Source organism: Protopterus annectens, chromosome 6.part0 (assembly GCF_019279795.1).
Source record: "Protopterus annectens isolate FY-2018-M chromosome 6.part0, PAN1.0, whole genome shotgun sequence".
Classification (NCBI taxonomy): domain Eukaryota; kingdom Metazoa; phylum Chordata; order Ceratodontiformes; family Protopteridae; genus Protopterus; species Protopterus annectens.
The window spans coordinates 520031352-520047639 of record NC_056737.1 but is presented as its reverse complement, the minus strand read 5'-3'; the positions used below and the strand labels follow the sequence as shown (position 1 = coordinate 520047639).

Sequence of the window (16288 nt, the reverse complement as noted above, 5' to 3'; positions counted from 1 at the left end):
GGAGCTTGTATTCTGCCTTGTTGCTGTGATTGGGAAAGAAAACTGGGAGATCTATGGATTGATTTAAATTGTTCTCTGAGCAGACTTTAGGAACAAAGGATGGATTGGTCCACAGAGAAACTCTGTCCTTGTGAAACACCAGGTAAGGAGGACGAACACATAGTGCTTAAAGTTCTGAGACACGTCTAGCTGAAGTGATAGTAACCAGAAAAAGTGTCTTCCAAGAAAGAAATTTTAAGGAACATGATGCTGCCGGTTCAAAGGGAGGCAAAATTAAAGAAGCTAAAACTAAACTGAGATCCCAAGAAGGAGGAGGATCTCTAACTGGGGAACTAACAAGAGATGTTCCTCTCATAAAGGCCTTGCAGAGCTTATGAGACATTATGCTAGAATTAAACATACCAATATGAAAATTAGAAATGGCAGCCAGCTGTACTCTAATGGTAGCGGAAGTCGCACCAGACTGAAAAAGTTGTGCTAGAAATTCAAGAATTTCATGGACTGGGGCTGAGAAAGGATCCAATTTTCTAGATTCTGCCCAGTAAGAAAACAGTTTCCATTTACTAGCATACGTTTTCCTCGTAGTAGACTTATGTGAGGAAACAATAATATCACTGACTGCTGGGGAGATACTGGAAAGCCTGGCTAAGGTTGGAAGTTGAGTAACCAAGCTGTGAGCTGGAGAGTTTGAAGGGATTGGTGCAACCCGCCTGACTGATGAATCAGAAGATCTGGAACCGGGTCCAAAATCCACGGTTGATCCAGAAAGTGGAGGTGCAGGAACAGGAACCATATCTGTCGAGGCCAATATGGGGCAATGAGGATCATTTTGCAACCCAATGATTTTGCTTTCTGTACGAGTCTTGATATTAGGGGAAAAGCATAAAGGAGTCCCTGAGGCCAATCGTGGACTAGAGCATCTCTTGGTATATGACATGGAAGAGGAAGTAGGGAGAAATAGCTGCTGCATTTGTTGTTGAGAGGAGTGGCAAATGCATCGCAGCAAGGCTGTCCCCATTTGCGGAAGACAGGATCCGCAACTTCCCGATTCAGAGACCACTCGTGAGGTACGAGGATAGCTCTGCTGACTGTCCGCTATGACGTTGGATTTCCCAGGGATGTGCATTGCTATCAGAAAACATTGGGAGGGAATCACCCATTGCCACAGTCTGAGTGCTTCTCGACACAAGGTGTAAGACCTGGTCCCGCCCTGTTTGTTGATGTACCACACCACGGACATGTCGCCCGTTTGAATTGCAATGGTCCCGGAAGGAAGAGAGTCTTGAAGGGCTTGCAATGCTAGGAGCACTGCTCTCATTTCTAGGACATTGATATGCAGATAGTACTCGTGAGGTTGGCAAGTGCCTTGGACTGTCCTGCCTAGATAATGCCCCCCCACCCAATCAGGGAGGCGTCCGTGGTCACTGTGGCTACTGGAGGGGGTTATATGAAAGGTCTGCCCTGAATTACTAGTGGGGAGACCATCCACCAAGAAAGGTGCCTTTTGCATGTTTCTGTGATCAGGATCATGTGAGACATGGGTAGCTCCTGGAAAGACCACTGCGTGAAAAGAAGCCACTGAAGGATTCTCATGTGGAAATGCCTTCTCATGTGGAAACAAGCTAATGGGACAAGAAGAATGGCAGCTGCCATGGAGCCTAGAGCTTGGAGGATATATCTGACTTGAATTTGCTCTGCATTAGAATTAACACTTGTTGACGAATAGTGGAAACTCTTCCCTGTGGTAATCTTGCAAACATTTCTTTTATGTTTAATTCTGCTCCTATGTATGTGACAGACTGACAGGGCCACAAGGCAGATTTTTCGAAATTTACTGTAATGCCTAGTTGAGTGCATGATGTGATTGTATAATCCCGTGCCTCTAAGAGTTGATGCCTGGTGGTAGCAGTCAGGAGCCAGTCGTCTAGATAGGGAAACACCTAGAATCCTTGACGCCTCACGTGAGCCTTGACTACTGCCATACACTTGGTGAACACCCTGGGGGCTGAGGTGAGACCAAAGGGTAGAGCTCTGAACTGGTAATGACTGGCCCCTACCCGGAAGTGAAGAAATCTCCTGGAGCATCTGTCCATCTTGACATGGTAGTACGCGTCCTGAAGATCTATCAAGCACATCCAATTGTCCTGACCCGGAAAACGGAAAATGGACTGTAGTGTCACCATTTGGAACTTTTCTTTTTGTACAGATTTGTTCAATCTGCTGAGATCCAGTATTGGTCTCCAGTCCCCTGTCTTTTTTGGTACTAAAAAGAATCTTGAGTAAGTTCCGGATCCTAGTTGGTCTGCGGGGACTTCTTGAATGGCTCTTTTTTCTAGCAGTCTTGAAACTTCTGTGACTGCTTGATCCCTTGGATTGGGTGGGAAATCTGGGATGGACTTTTTTGATTCTATGGGGAATTGATGGAAGGGAATTTTGTAGCCTCCGGACATAATGGATAGTACCCATCTGTCTCTTTTTATATTTTGCCAGGCTTTTGGGTACAGCGAAAGTCTTCCCCCCGACTGCCTCCAGAGGTGAGCAGTCGGGCAACCTTTCAGGGATGCTGTAAGGGCTTGGTAGAGACGGTTTCTCTGTCACCCTGGTTTTGCGGTCCCCCTCTGTCACGAGGGCAGTGTCTGTTATTGTTGTTTCCCCCTCTGCCCCTGGGGGAAAACCCACCACATGTGTCAGGCAAGGGTCCCTGGGATTTTCGGAACCACATCTTTCTGCTCTTCTGTCCCTTGGGATAAGGTCTGGAAAGGGTGGAAAAATGGACTCCCACAACAGAGAGAGTCTTGCCTTCCTGCTCACACCTGGTCAATGTGTCTTTCACCTGAGGCCCAAAGAGAAAGGAGCCATCAAAGAGAGGTATTGGTGAAGGAAGCTCAAAAGGGTTCCGCAAACTGACACAGCTGCATCCAAGCATGTCTCCTGAGAGCCACACCTGTCCCTGTGGCTCTGCTCGCTCCATCGGCTGCATAGGAAATCAGCCTCATGGAGGAGTTGACTATGGAATTAAGAGTCGCAAGCTGAGAAGCTAATTTGGCTGTTACTCCCTTCAGCTGTAGGATCTTGAAGGTCATCTCCAAACTCTTTCAGGAGATCCCTTTGAAGACATGTAAAATAGCATATATAGTTCAGGGACCTCACTGAAAAGGTCGCTGAAGCAAACTTTCGCTTTCCATATCTGTCCATCGTCTGAGACTCTTTGGAGGATGAACAGATGAAGAGGTTTCTGCTAACTCTTTCTTGGTGGCTGCTGCTACCACCATGGCATCAACGGGCACACCTTTGGAGAGGAATTGTTTGTCCTGGGAGGCTGTAATAAATTTGTTTGGTCTCCTCGGAGTAGGTTCCACAGAATCTGGAGCTGACCAAGCCTTTCGAGCCACTACAGACATGAGTGGCTCGAAAGGAGGAGATACCCAGGAGGTGGAAGGTCGGGAACCAAATGCGTCCAGGTATACAGACTCGTCCTCGGTAGGGGCTAGAGAAGTTCAGTCCCCCCTCTAAGCATTTCAAGGATGTCCGTAAAGGAAACAACTTCAGAGGGGGACCTTGTGGACCCTTCCAATTCATCCATGTCTGTATCTGAGGTGACAAACTCAGGGGAGTCTATGTGCTTCCTCTTGCACGTCTTCTTCTGGAAAGGCTATTCCAAGTGATCAGGGGAGGCTTTGGAAGAAGAGGGATCACCCAATGGGGTGTCCTGGGGCATAGGTTCCCCTACGCTTGGGGTCTGGAGGAGGAGTAGAGGTTGGAACAGACACCACGGGGGGGGGGGGGCAGAGCCGATGGAGCTGGCAGTAGAGCTGATTCGGGGGGATAGCACACTCCGCATGACCTCAAAGGCGTCCTGACTTCTAGGCAAAGAAAGCTCCGGCTCCAAAGAGACAGGAGCCCTTCTCCGCGTCAAGGGTGACGGCTCCGAGGCCGATGTTGGAGCCGAGCTCACCTGCACCGAAGCTCCAAGGGGACTATGGGGTTGGACAAGGGTCCAATGCCACTCCCCCCCTTGGAGCTGATATGTGAGCCCCGGCGCCCAGATCCCGTGATAGACGGCACAATCGAGGTAAATGGAGCAGACGTCGGAACCGAAGGAGAGATGATGATCGGCGCCGATGGTTCTACTACCTGCAGATCCATGGTCTCCACCTCCGAGCTAAATGTAATCGAAGGAGGAATGGAAATAGAGGCGGTTGGAGCAGATAACTGCTGAGGTGAGCTGGACAGTAATTTTGCCAGGGCCTGTGACTTAAGCAACCTACTTACTACTCTCTCCACATCATGATCCGATAATCTAGAGGATCGAGTGGAGTGGGAAGAATGATGGCTACGTTCACTCTAACAAGGGTGACTGAGGTGCCGAGTGGATGGGCTCCAAGGATGGAGACCTCAGTCTCTTATGGCTCAGAAATGGCTCCGAAATAACAGATGGAGCCGATGTAGGAGTTGCCTTGTTGGTGCCAGCCAGCACCGACATACTTGGTTGGTCAAGTAAAGGAGTTGGCTCTGAAGGTGGAGCCGATGGCTTGACAGACTTAGGGAATTTCGCTGGCTGAGCACTTTTAGCCGGAGAATCCTGAGGCTTCAATAATCCCCAAAGGATTAATTTGTTTTTGCACTCCTGCAGGACTCTTGTACTAAAAGCGTGACATATAGAACAGGAGTCCTGCAGGTGAACAGCGCCCAAACAATATACACAACTAGTGTGCCCATCTGTCAGAGACATTTTCTGACAGCATGAGTCACACTTTTTGAAGCCAGATACATTGGTATCTTTAGACATTTTCTTAAACTAAAGAACCAAAACAACAACCAGAAAAAAAAGTTATAATAATTATTACAACTTAAACGGCTAACCTAATGGGGGGGGGGGGGGGACTCTCTAAGTTAAAACGAGTTCAAAGGAAAAGAGGCCTGCGGAAAGGAACGACGGCCAACAAAGCGCACACACACACAAAATATAAGGCGATAAAGGGTATAAGTACTAAGAGACTAAGGTTAATAACACTTTTACAATTAAAATTTTACAATAACAGCAAAAATATGTAATACAAAACAATACTAAGCCTGAGCCAGTAATGAAGCAACCTCGCAGCTGAAGCGGCAAACGAGATCTGGGCATTCTGGGATAAGGGATAGCCTCGAGCCAGTAAACAGCTCTCGAGCTATAGAAGATGGCCAAGTCGGAGCCGAGGATCGGCTCCAAAGCCAAACAGCAAGAACAAAGGCGAGATGGACAACTTAACATTACATATTCAGTATGAAACAACAGATGAGATATGATGGCATTAAATGCGTTTTAGATTACATTTTTAGATATTTTGTTACTGGGCAAAATTTTAGATGAAATTATACCAAATACACTGCATTTGTACACATATATACGTACACACACACATATGTATACACTTATACACAAATGCATGTACTATAAAGCGTGTGTACACTATCTTTCCCCAACTTCTTTCCTCCTAAAAAACATGCAATAACAATCCCTGCAACATTTTCATATGTACTCATATTTGTACATACATACAATTGCAACAGTGTATTAGTTTTGCATGCACTGTGCTTTAGTTGCCTACTACAGCATCGGTTAGTTTCATCTCTCTCTCTTTCTGTATTCCTGTATCGCACTCATGGTTTACAGCTTCTATTATGTTGCTCATGACCTGTTCTTAAGTTTTCATGGCTTTTTACCCATAGTAATATTTATCGTCAATCTCTGTCTATGGATGGGATAGAAATGGACCCAACAGAATCAGTCCCCTATCCAAGTCATCAAACTTAAATACCAGTACAGTCCACAGTAATTCTCACTCCTGTGGTATAGTGAAATGGCTAAAGATAGCATTCAGTATCTTTCTTGATAAAAGCTCAAATTTCTAAATAAATCATTCTTGAAGAACACACAAATGAGTATTACCTTATTCAGTCACAAAATTACAGAACACAGCAACACCGATGAGTATTACTTCACTCAGTCATGTAAACACAGAACACAATAATACACTATAAGTGATTTTCGGTATGTGGCTAAGTCACTTCAAGCAATATTTGCTTACCTGTGCAGCTGCATCTCATTTTCTTGATACAACTCTTGCATCACCTTTAGTTTCTGTTGAAGTTTTTGCAACTCATTTTCATAACATGATCTGTCAGAATGTATTGAAATTTCTTCACTTTTAAGTTTTTCAATCCGTTCTGTGAAGAGAAAACTACCTGTCAGGTGACTTGAGAGATCTGTTGTCCAAAGGTAATACTCCATGCCAATTCAAACTGTTAATTTACAGCTCTACAATTAAATCAACAGATTTCTTCTGCATACCTTCAGACTACATACTCACAGATAAAATTAAATACTTTTCTGGGAAATGTAGTTGTGCAAAGTACTCACCACAACAGCAGAAGATTAATTTACTTCATGCCTTTCTGCAAATGATTACTTTTGTGCTTATAAGACCTGAGATTTGTGTATTCCAAGCAATTAATTATTTCACTGCTTTTTGCTTCTTTCCCTGCAATACACTTCCCTCCAAGATGCATCACCAAAGCATAAAGGGGCAGGCAACATGCATCACCAAAGCATAAAGGGGCAGGCAACACAGCAAAGTACACTAGCTAAAATATGTACTCCTCAAGAGTACAGACAAATTCTGGGACTGTCAAACAGCGTTAAGTGCAAAACGAATAACCCTCCCACCCAAACTTGCTTCAGTTCAGTACTGACTGCAGTAGCTTCTCACTGACTTACAAAACGCTTTCTGGAAGAACAGGATGAAGCTACTACGTATCACAGCCTTGCAGGACATGCCCTAATCACTGGACAGTTTGGAATGTGATAAGAAGGAAAGTGCAGCCAGACTTCCAATTACTTTCTGCAGAAGTAAAATGAATTACTCACTCTTTGCCTACTCTTAAACAGAAGAGATCCAAGCTGTGAATCACGTAAATGCCCACATGGCACATTCTCATTGACTAAAGCTTCAATGAAGCAACATAACAACAAAAAAAAATCAACTAGATATAAAGAACACATAGCTCTAAAGGATATGAGTTTTGATGCCAAAAAGACTGAAAGGAAATAAACCACCTACTGTTAAGAGTATTTCTCATATCTGTACAGCAGTATTCTTCCCTCTCAGCTTTTTTTCCCTTCATTTTGCTAACTCAGCATCTTTAGACCAAAAGCAATGAACTCTACAATGAGTAACACAGCCATGGTCGGCTTATTTTGTGCCCTGTGCAGTTCCCCGATCTGACTCCTCAACTTTAAGTTAAGATGCAAAAAAAGGCCTTACTCCAAGTTGAGGGCAAAAAGGACTAATCTTTGTAAACTGTAGCAAACAATCTAATGGGGCTGTCAGTTAAGCATGGTGGGTGGGGTGTTTTTTAAAGGTTATTTTTATTCTAGGAACAAGTAAAAAGTTTTAAGCATGGTTAAGTAAAAATTTGAAACTTTAATATCGGGCATTACAGATTTAATGAAAATGAAAAACTACACATCAAGCAAGGGGGCTGCTGGCCCCCTGTACCACCTGATATACAAAACTCTAAGTTCATCTGCCTTGTAGTCCTATGGTGTGGGGGGCAACACCCTCCCGAAGGACTTAAGCTGTCTATCTTTTAATCTCTCATCTTAAGAACAACTTATAAATATAAAATCATATTTATAAAATATTATAATTACAATTCTTGCCCACTTCAAACTGGGGATGGGGATTGCTACTGCACACGCTGGTGTATCCTAATATAAACAGCCACCACAAACTGATTGCTACAATTGTTGTTGTTGTTGTGACTTTCGGCTTTTCCCGGTTAGGGGTTGCCACAGCGGAACTCTGGTCCGCTAATGATTGGCAGTTGATTTTTACATACCGAGTTGCCAGCCCTGACGGACAACCTTCAACGAAGGTATGCCCATTCACGCATGTCTCCACGCAGAAGACGCTCGACCTGAGAGTCGAACCGGACAGCATCTTACTGTGAGGCGACAACACTAGCTTCAATTGAACAGATGTAAAAAGCAACTTGCTACAGACCAAATACCACACTTGGAGCTCTGACATGCACCAGCCCCGACTCCTGACTCCAAATGCAACATAAGCATTCACATCTGAATGCAGGTACTGAACTTCATAACATACAAGCACTGAGTGTTTCATCCCTGGCCATAAAAGAAGTACTGGCATTAATTTCTGAATGCTGGTACTGCACTATTGATCAAATGGCATCTGCCAGTTGTACCCAGGTTGGCTGTATCCTTCACCCAACCCAAGCTACACTTCGGATGACTAGAAGCATGTGCCAGTATACACTGAACCAGTACTGAACAGCACCCAATTATCCCTAGAATAGAACCCCAGCTTACAAAGTCAAGTAAATGCAAGGATGGAAGACCAAGGTATAGCCTTGCAAATCTCAGCAAGAGGCTCCATCACTGCTGGTGAGAAACAACCAGTGATCCTAGCAGAATAAGCTCTTACCTGTCAAGAAACAAATTTAAGTGCATGATCATAACATGAAGGAATGCATTTGTGTACATTTACTGGATTTATAAGTTCCCCTAGGTATGTGGTCTACTTTCAGGGTAGAACTGAGGTAGTATTTATACAGACAAAGGAAATCTGGCCAGGACACTGACGGAATTTCCTTGTTGCTATTTCCAATAAATGTAATGAGATCCTTAACATCAATGTCACACAAAGGAGAGCACACCCTAAAATGCGGCGCAGCAGTATCAGTACAGGAAAATGGATCTGGGCACCTGCTGCAAGAACAGAATCTGCATCCTTCTGAATTTAATGCATAATTCATGCAACATGCCGAATATAGTATACTTACAAACTGATGTACCAAGCCTATTTGGAATTAAAAAAAGAACTCTAGGTTTTTTGAATGGCTTTATCTGAGAAATGAAGGCTTATAACTATTAACAAAGATTGATAGCAATGAAAATGTTGCTTCTATAATTCAGAGGGTGCGTGTAATAAAAATCAACAGTCTTCATGAAGAGTAATATACAACAATCAATCAGATGAAAAAAAAAGATTATCGAAAAGGGAAACCCTACTTTTGTGGAACACTTTAGATGGTTCATATGTTATCAGGTTTACTGGTCAAAGTGAACACTGCCAACAAAACTGTTTTTGGAGTTAAAATTTTTAAATGCACTTAGTAAACTAGCTCAAATGGATGTTTAGTAAGTACATCCAAAACATAAATGGACTCATGTTAGAATCAGTTTACTTTTTGGAGATCTGAGATGAACATCCTTTAACAGCAGTTTTATCACAGATAAAAAAAATAGTAGAGAATCCCACAAAAGACAAGTAGAACTGCACAGAGACGTAACCCAAACACTGTTAAAAAAAAGACTACCTACTGCTTTACATACAATGAGGAAATACCTCCAGACAGAATAATACCAAAAGGGGAATTGCTTCCACTGATAAATAATCTTTCTTAGTGGCCCAGCCTTTTGATTTTAATTAAAATGTAAAAATCACTGGAAAAGTTAAAGTTATGAGATAAAACTGCACAGATGGATGGATAACCTTCTTCTGTTCAAAGGGATCTTGTGTGACAATGCTGAGTAACAAACTGACAAACATGGGAGAAAGTACAGCTGTGGATAAGTACACTTCCAAAGAGAGATTAATGTAGTAGTTAGGTCAGAACATTTAGTTACTACCTAATTACTTTCTTTCACATAATGGCCAGCATTTATTACCAGACATCCTTGTAACCCTATGAAAAGTGAGCAGTGGTCTTACAACAGTGTTTCAAGGATCTTCGTTAGCGTATAAAAATCCCATATAATGGAGGAGGCATTACCTTTCTTCAATTGTTCATAATTTTTATGGTCTTCTCTGGCATTACCAGTGTAACCAATTACTGACTTCAGAGAAACAAACACTTTTTTTTCAAGGCTGACAAAATCACTCTGCAATGTTTTAGTAAAATACTAAAAGACTATATACATCACTTTTGGGAGAAGGACAGAGGGTAGCTTTACTGTTGCACATACCTCTCCTTTAAGATGTATTGCTACAATACATATATTTACCTACAAATGTACTATCTTATCTGGCAATCTTCACTACAACAATTAATAATGTGGACAGCATCTCAATCAGTATTGTATTTTTCTTAGGAGGAGAAATCTCCAGAATATAAATTGCCTTGCTAAGTATACAATGTGTTGGGACCAGAGTACTATACAGGTTTTTCGCAATGCAAAAGATAAACACTTTCCATAGACTTGCACATAAACTCTAAGGTGCACATTAAGAGCTACATTGGTGCCTACTTAGGAAAATGAAGTACAGAAATAATGCTTAAAGAAAGCATATTTGTGTGGGCATGTACTCGGACATACACAGTTATGGCATATGTTCAATGCTGCTGCACTATTGCTAACTCTTGGGATTTCTGCCCCAGAAGGCCCAATGTTTAGCTTGATTTCCACAATTTTTACACTTCCCTTCTGGCTAGGCAGATGCCCTCCTATATGGACGTCAGGAAGCTTGTGGTACGCTATAAGGATGTCCATTCATGTCATCTTTAGTTCTTTGTTGCTCCTGAAGATTTAGGGATGTGACAGTAGCCACAGCAAATGTACCTCACGAAGTTAGACAAATCAGAAGCCCCCCCCCCCCCAAGGTTTGCTCTCCTAGCAGTAAGCAACTTGAGAAGGATGGATGCCTTGAAGGTTCAGGAAAGAGGGAAGTTAGGGGTTAGAAGTTGACTGGGTACCCATCCTAACCCCATATGGTAACAGATCAAGAAAAGAAGAATGAAGAGAAGTAAAAAATACTGCAACAGTGAATATACTCGAACATCTAGAAATATGCTAAGTTCCTATACAGCTGTATTATACACACTGCTGCAGTACTGCTCTTTGGGATGATTCACAAAGATTATAAATTGTGAGGTGGCTTGCCCTGCAAAAAGTGGTTTGTAAAAACCCTTGCAAGACAGCTACAGCACAACCTGCCCTGGCTCTGAAGGTGACATCCAAACTGTAGTGCTAGGAAAAGGTGTGAACAAATGACCAAGAAGAAGCACGCTACCTCCCTCAAGGGAAGCTATGGCAGCCGAAGTTGAGCTAACAGTGTGTGCCACAACACAGCCTGGTGCAAACTCTCCATAAAGGAGTAACACAATAAGATGCTGTGTATTACCAATATGGAGATGATTTGTTTTGACACAAACAAAGCCTGTACTCCTTACCCTTTGCAGAGGCTATAAACAGCTGTCTATCCTTGCCTATTTAGTCTTTTTTTTTTTTTTTTTTTTTTTGAGCCAAATTCAGAGTTGCTTATGCATAGCCAGAGTACTCAGAATCTTTTCTGTCCTATTTTTTGGTGACTGGGTAAACATCAAGAGGTTGACTGTCTGATTGGGGGGGGGGGGGCGTGTGACTAAACTGGATATGAAGTCTAACCCTTATTCTTTAGGAAAGATGATTTAGGGACTGTTTGCACATAAGGGCATACAATTCAGAAATTCTCCAGACAAAACTTACAGTCTCTAAGAAGATCGTTTTCCATGTCAAGAATCTGAGAAGCACTAAGGCTTTTGGCTCAAAAGGTAGCAATGTCAATTTCCAATGAAGAATTTAAATCCTGCTGAAAGCAAAGGCTTTCCTGGTTGGCCTCAAATGTAGAACGTTTTAAGGAATTGTATCACCGGTAGTAAGGAGTAAAGGGGGATGTTAGGGCAAGCAGGCATAGACAGCAGATCCATGCATTTTTAATGAAGCACAAGTCAAGCTTAATCGGTAAAGTTTTAACAACTATCTGAAGATAATGGACACTGTTGTTTGGTTCGGGTCCAGGGACTCTTTTTGGCAACAAAGGTAGAATATTTTCCATTTTACCAAGTATGATTTCCTTAATTCATTTTCTAGTCCCAGTTAAGACTGGAAGCATGCATTCACAGGTTCATAGTAGTGTACTAGGCTAATGGCCCTGGAGCCTTTACAAGCCTAGCTCAAAAAAAGTGCCCAGGCACAGTGTCACCCGATGTTAGTTCACAGTGCCCCTATCCATTAGGGCAACTGGAATGATCCACAGAGTGAACTTTGTTACCCATCCACTCGTCAAGATTTCTCTTGAAGAGGGCCAGTGAGGTGCTCTGCTTGACATGAATTGGAAGCTTATTCCATAGTAATGGGCAGTCTTTGGGAGATGAACCTGTCCCCCCAACATGTTCTGTTAAATGTGGTAATGTGGTTGTGATCTCTGGAGCATGTGGCGTAGGAGGACTGGGATTTCTTTAGGTGTAGCTTTTCAAGTAGGGCTGGGTCAGACATGGCTTTGTAAGTCAAGCAGGGATCACCTCTAAGTAGACGATAAGAGACTGAGAACAGCTGAAGTTTCTTCAGTCTGTCTGTGTAGGACATGCATTTAAGGCCTAGGATCCTTTTTATGAGGTACTTTTGTGGCCTCTCCAGCTGTTACAGGTGTCTGGTCAGGTACATGCCAAACGGGGCATTATATTCTATGATTGGTCTAATGAGGAATGAGTAGAGAGAGATGATGCCCTCTTTCTTCCTGGATGCAAAACCTTTGGTTATAAGATGTGCCACATAGAAGGGCTTTCTGACCACAGTGGCAATGTGGTGGGCGAAGATGAGGTGGCTGTCGACCTGGGTGCCCAGATCTCTTCTTGCCCCTTCAGTGTTCAGTGGGCTCCCATTAACATGGTAATTTGTGGGAACTGATTTTTTTCCAAAGGGGATAATGCATTTTTTGGCGTTAAGCTTCAGGCCATGGTTCTAACACCAGTCACTGGTCTCAGAGAGGACATTGCGTAGGATGTCTGCATCACTTGGGGAGTTGATAACGACTCCTAGCTTGCAGTCATCAGTGAACTTGGTCAGCCAGAGTCCTTCTGTGTTGGCCTGGACTTCTAAGAAGTAGATGCCAAACAGGAGATGGCCGAGGACCGAGCCCTGTGGGACTCCACTCGTGACTGGTGAACAGTCTGACTTGGAATCTGCAACTTTCACTCTGTGGGTTCTGTCTGTGAGCAAATTTGCAACCCACCTAGTGATGTAAGGATTAATGCCTAGTTAAGTGAGTTTATCAATGATAGGGAATGGTATCAAATGCCTTGGCCAGGTAGAGGTAGGCTGTATGCACTGCCTTACCCTCACCCACAGCCATGGTGACTGCCTGGAAGAAGTCAACCAGGTTAAGCAGGTGGGATCTTCCCTTGACAAAGCCAAACTGTGTGGGGCCAAGAGTTTGGAGATTGCCTGTATCTTTGTTTAGCAGTCCATGATGATGCGCTCCATAGCTTTGCATACCAGACTCGTCAGGCTAAAGGGGCGATAGTTCCCAGGGTCTATAGTTGCTCCCCCTTTATGGAGTAGGATGGCTGTAGCAGTGCACCATTCGTTAGGGACATAGCCTGAACAGGGCACACAGATGTGATGCCAAATCATTTTGTAGCTCATGTAGGATGCAGCCAGGGATATTATCAGGTCCCCTGGATGCTGTATTCTTGGCTTTGGACAATGCAGCTTACACCTGTGCTGCAGAAATGGTGGGTACCAGGCTTTCGTCTGGTATTGTGATAGGGCCCTTGGGGGGGAGGGGTAAAGTTGGCACTGAATCTGTCGGCCAGTATGTTGGCTCAGTATAGGAGGTGCCATTGACTTGTGCAATAACTCAGAGCAAATCTGGGTATTGCCTTTGAGGTTTTTGATATAGGTATAGAAGGCTTTGTGGTTGTTTTTGGTGTCAGTCACAATTATGCCTTCATAGCTGGATTTAGAGGATATGACAAGGGATCTCAGCTTTTTGTTGAGACTGATAAGGGAGGTTTTTCCAGTCTTGTGACTTCATTTTTTTCTGCAACAGTTTCTTCCTTCTGTTGTAGAGTTTATTGATGGCTGGGGATAACCAGATCAGCTTCCTTTTTGGAGCAGAGCACCTTAGTTCTATTTGGAATGGCATGGTCCCTGCATTTGTGTACATGCTTGCACAGTGCATTGGTGTATGATTCAGCAGTCATGCAGCTATCTTTCATTGGCATGGGTGCCAAGAAGTTAGCCACCTCTGTTTTTAGGAGCCCAAAGTTGGCTTTAGAGAAGTTTTTCAGGGTGGTCACCTTAGCGGGGGGTGTAGGTGATATGGAGATTTCCATGGTGATCAGTTTGTGGTCAGATTTAACCAGGGAGGAATTGACTATAGGTGTGGAGCAACAGTCTCCCATGTTGTGACAACCAGGTCATTCCATAAACAAATACCTGAGGGGGGATGAGCGTTAAATCATCCATACTGTCTTCCTTACAGTCTTCAGCTGGGGCACATCAGTGAATGCTTACTGTGTAATAAGAGCTCCATGTGCTGAGGCAGTGGCACAAATTTCCCTCTTTTTGTGCTCAGTAAGAGAGAAAACTGATATTACCTTATTTCTAAAGGTGTTATAACTTACATTGTTGGTCTGTTGTACTTTACCTTCCAAATTACCCAGATAAAAAGAGGAATTTCAGGAAAGGCAAATAGTGTGTGTGTGTGTGTGTGGGGGTGTGTGTGTGCTCCATTTCAGTTCTGCTCAAACACTTCTTCAGAACATTCTCCTAGGATAACTCATAAGATGCCTTGAGAGAAAAGCCAGACAACTGGACCAGATACCAAGCTTATGTGAGCAAGCAGCATAAAAGGAAAAAGTAGGAGGTTTCACCCTCCTTTTTAATGTACTACATGACTTTTGTGCTATCTGTTGGATTATGCAGGACCCCTGATTCCCATAAAGCTAAAACTTTATCCATCATCTCTAACATTGATGTGCTTTTCTTTCTTTTGTCCTTCCACCCCCCCCCCCCGATACATATGAAGAATTTGTAATGAGTACGCAGGTGTCTAGGCCTCATTTGAAAGTGACCCTAAGATTAAGATTTGCTTGTAAAACCTAACATAAAAGCTCTTTCTTGAAACAAGGCAGAATGGGGAATACTCCACTGCAGAGAGTGGGAGTACTGATATCATGAGTCCCACAGGTACTACTGCAGCTTCCTCGTGTGGAGTGGACCTTCAGGACTGAGGATGCTATAAAACACAAGATCCTGAGGTATTCTCTAGCAATAGCCCGATTCTGCTGTTGTATGAAACTGAAAAATGTGATGAGAAACAATACTTTCACTAAGGGAAAGATGGCATGTCCTTTAACTGGAGCTGTCCAATTGGAACTGTGCTTATTCAGAAGCAGTTAGCTATAATTTGAGCATATTCAAAGAGAGCCCCACAGTATGGAAGCAGACAAGGGTGAACCACAGAGCAGATTGCATTTCCTCTATGGTGAGGGCCTGAATGAGGCAATAAATCCAGTAAGAATAAATATAAATGCCCCTAGTCCTGCAAAATGCAATTACTGGAACCCAGCACTGTATAATTACTCAAGGTGCAGCAGAAAAGCGAATGGGCGAGGAGTAAAATCCTGCTTTAAATCTCAAGTACTGCCTATGTCTTCTTGCTATAGGTATATGGAGGGAGGCATCTCTGTGATCAAAGCCTAAAGAAACAGGGACATCCAAGATGGCTGCACACTAATCACAGTTTGATTTCAGCTCTCCCTGTGTGAAAAAAGACAATGAGAGATAAGGGCCAGAAACTCTGCCAATTTTAGGAAATTCAGGTACTGGCTAGCAAATTCTCTGCTTGGATGTCTGCAAAGAAGAAACATACAGAGCCTGAAAGAAAATCAACTAGAAAAGGTGAAATGAAAACAGTGATTGGGAAGAATCCTGCAACCGTTAAGTAAAAAGCAGTTCAAGTCCCAGCTTTGGTGTAAGACATGGCTTCCAGTAATCTAGAAGAAAAAATAAATCAAATGTGCTCAGAGCTAATCAAAATAAACAAAACTCTGAAGAAGTATGTCAACTCAAATAATAAAAGGCTGGAAAATGGAAGCTTAAAACAGTTATTCAGAGAAACTAATAAAAATGCAAAAATCAGAGGTCAAAATAAAGAAAAGGTTAGCCAAGTATGAGACTGCTCAAGAATGGCTGTTTCAAAAAACACAGTAGAGTTAGAAGGCACAGAACACAGGGAAAACCCAAGAAAATGGAAGGAACAGACTGCATTCATTTTATGAAAGCAAAAATAAGCAGGTGGACTGGTATACCACAGCACAATTTGTTAACTGAAAGGGCACGTCATGTCTATGGTCCATACCTCGCCATGAGAAACCCACCAAGACCTATTAGTAAAGATGCAAACATACCAGCAGAAAGAGTTGAGCCTAACAAAATTGCAACAGAATGGCA

General features: G+C 43.1%; 1 protein-coding gene across 1 annotated transcript in view; it reads right to left on the bottom strand.

Moving 5' to 3' along the window:
- Window positions 1-16288, bottom strand: part of LOC122804407 (melanoma inhibitory activity protein 2-like) — a 1673436-nt gene that overhangs the window by 1066520 nt on the left and 590628 nt on the right. The window contains exon 11 of the mRNA XM_044074238.1: window positions 6072-6210. Within this exon, the coding sequence (XP_043930173.1) occupies window positions 6072-6210 (139 nt within the window). The remainder of the gene's footprint in view (window positions 1-6071; window positions 6211-16288) is intronic.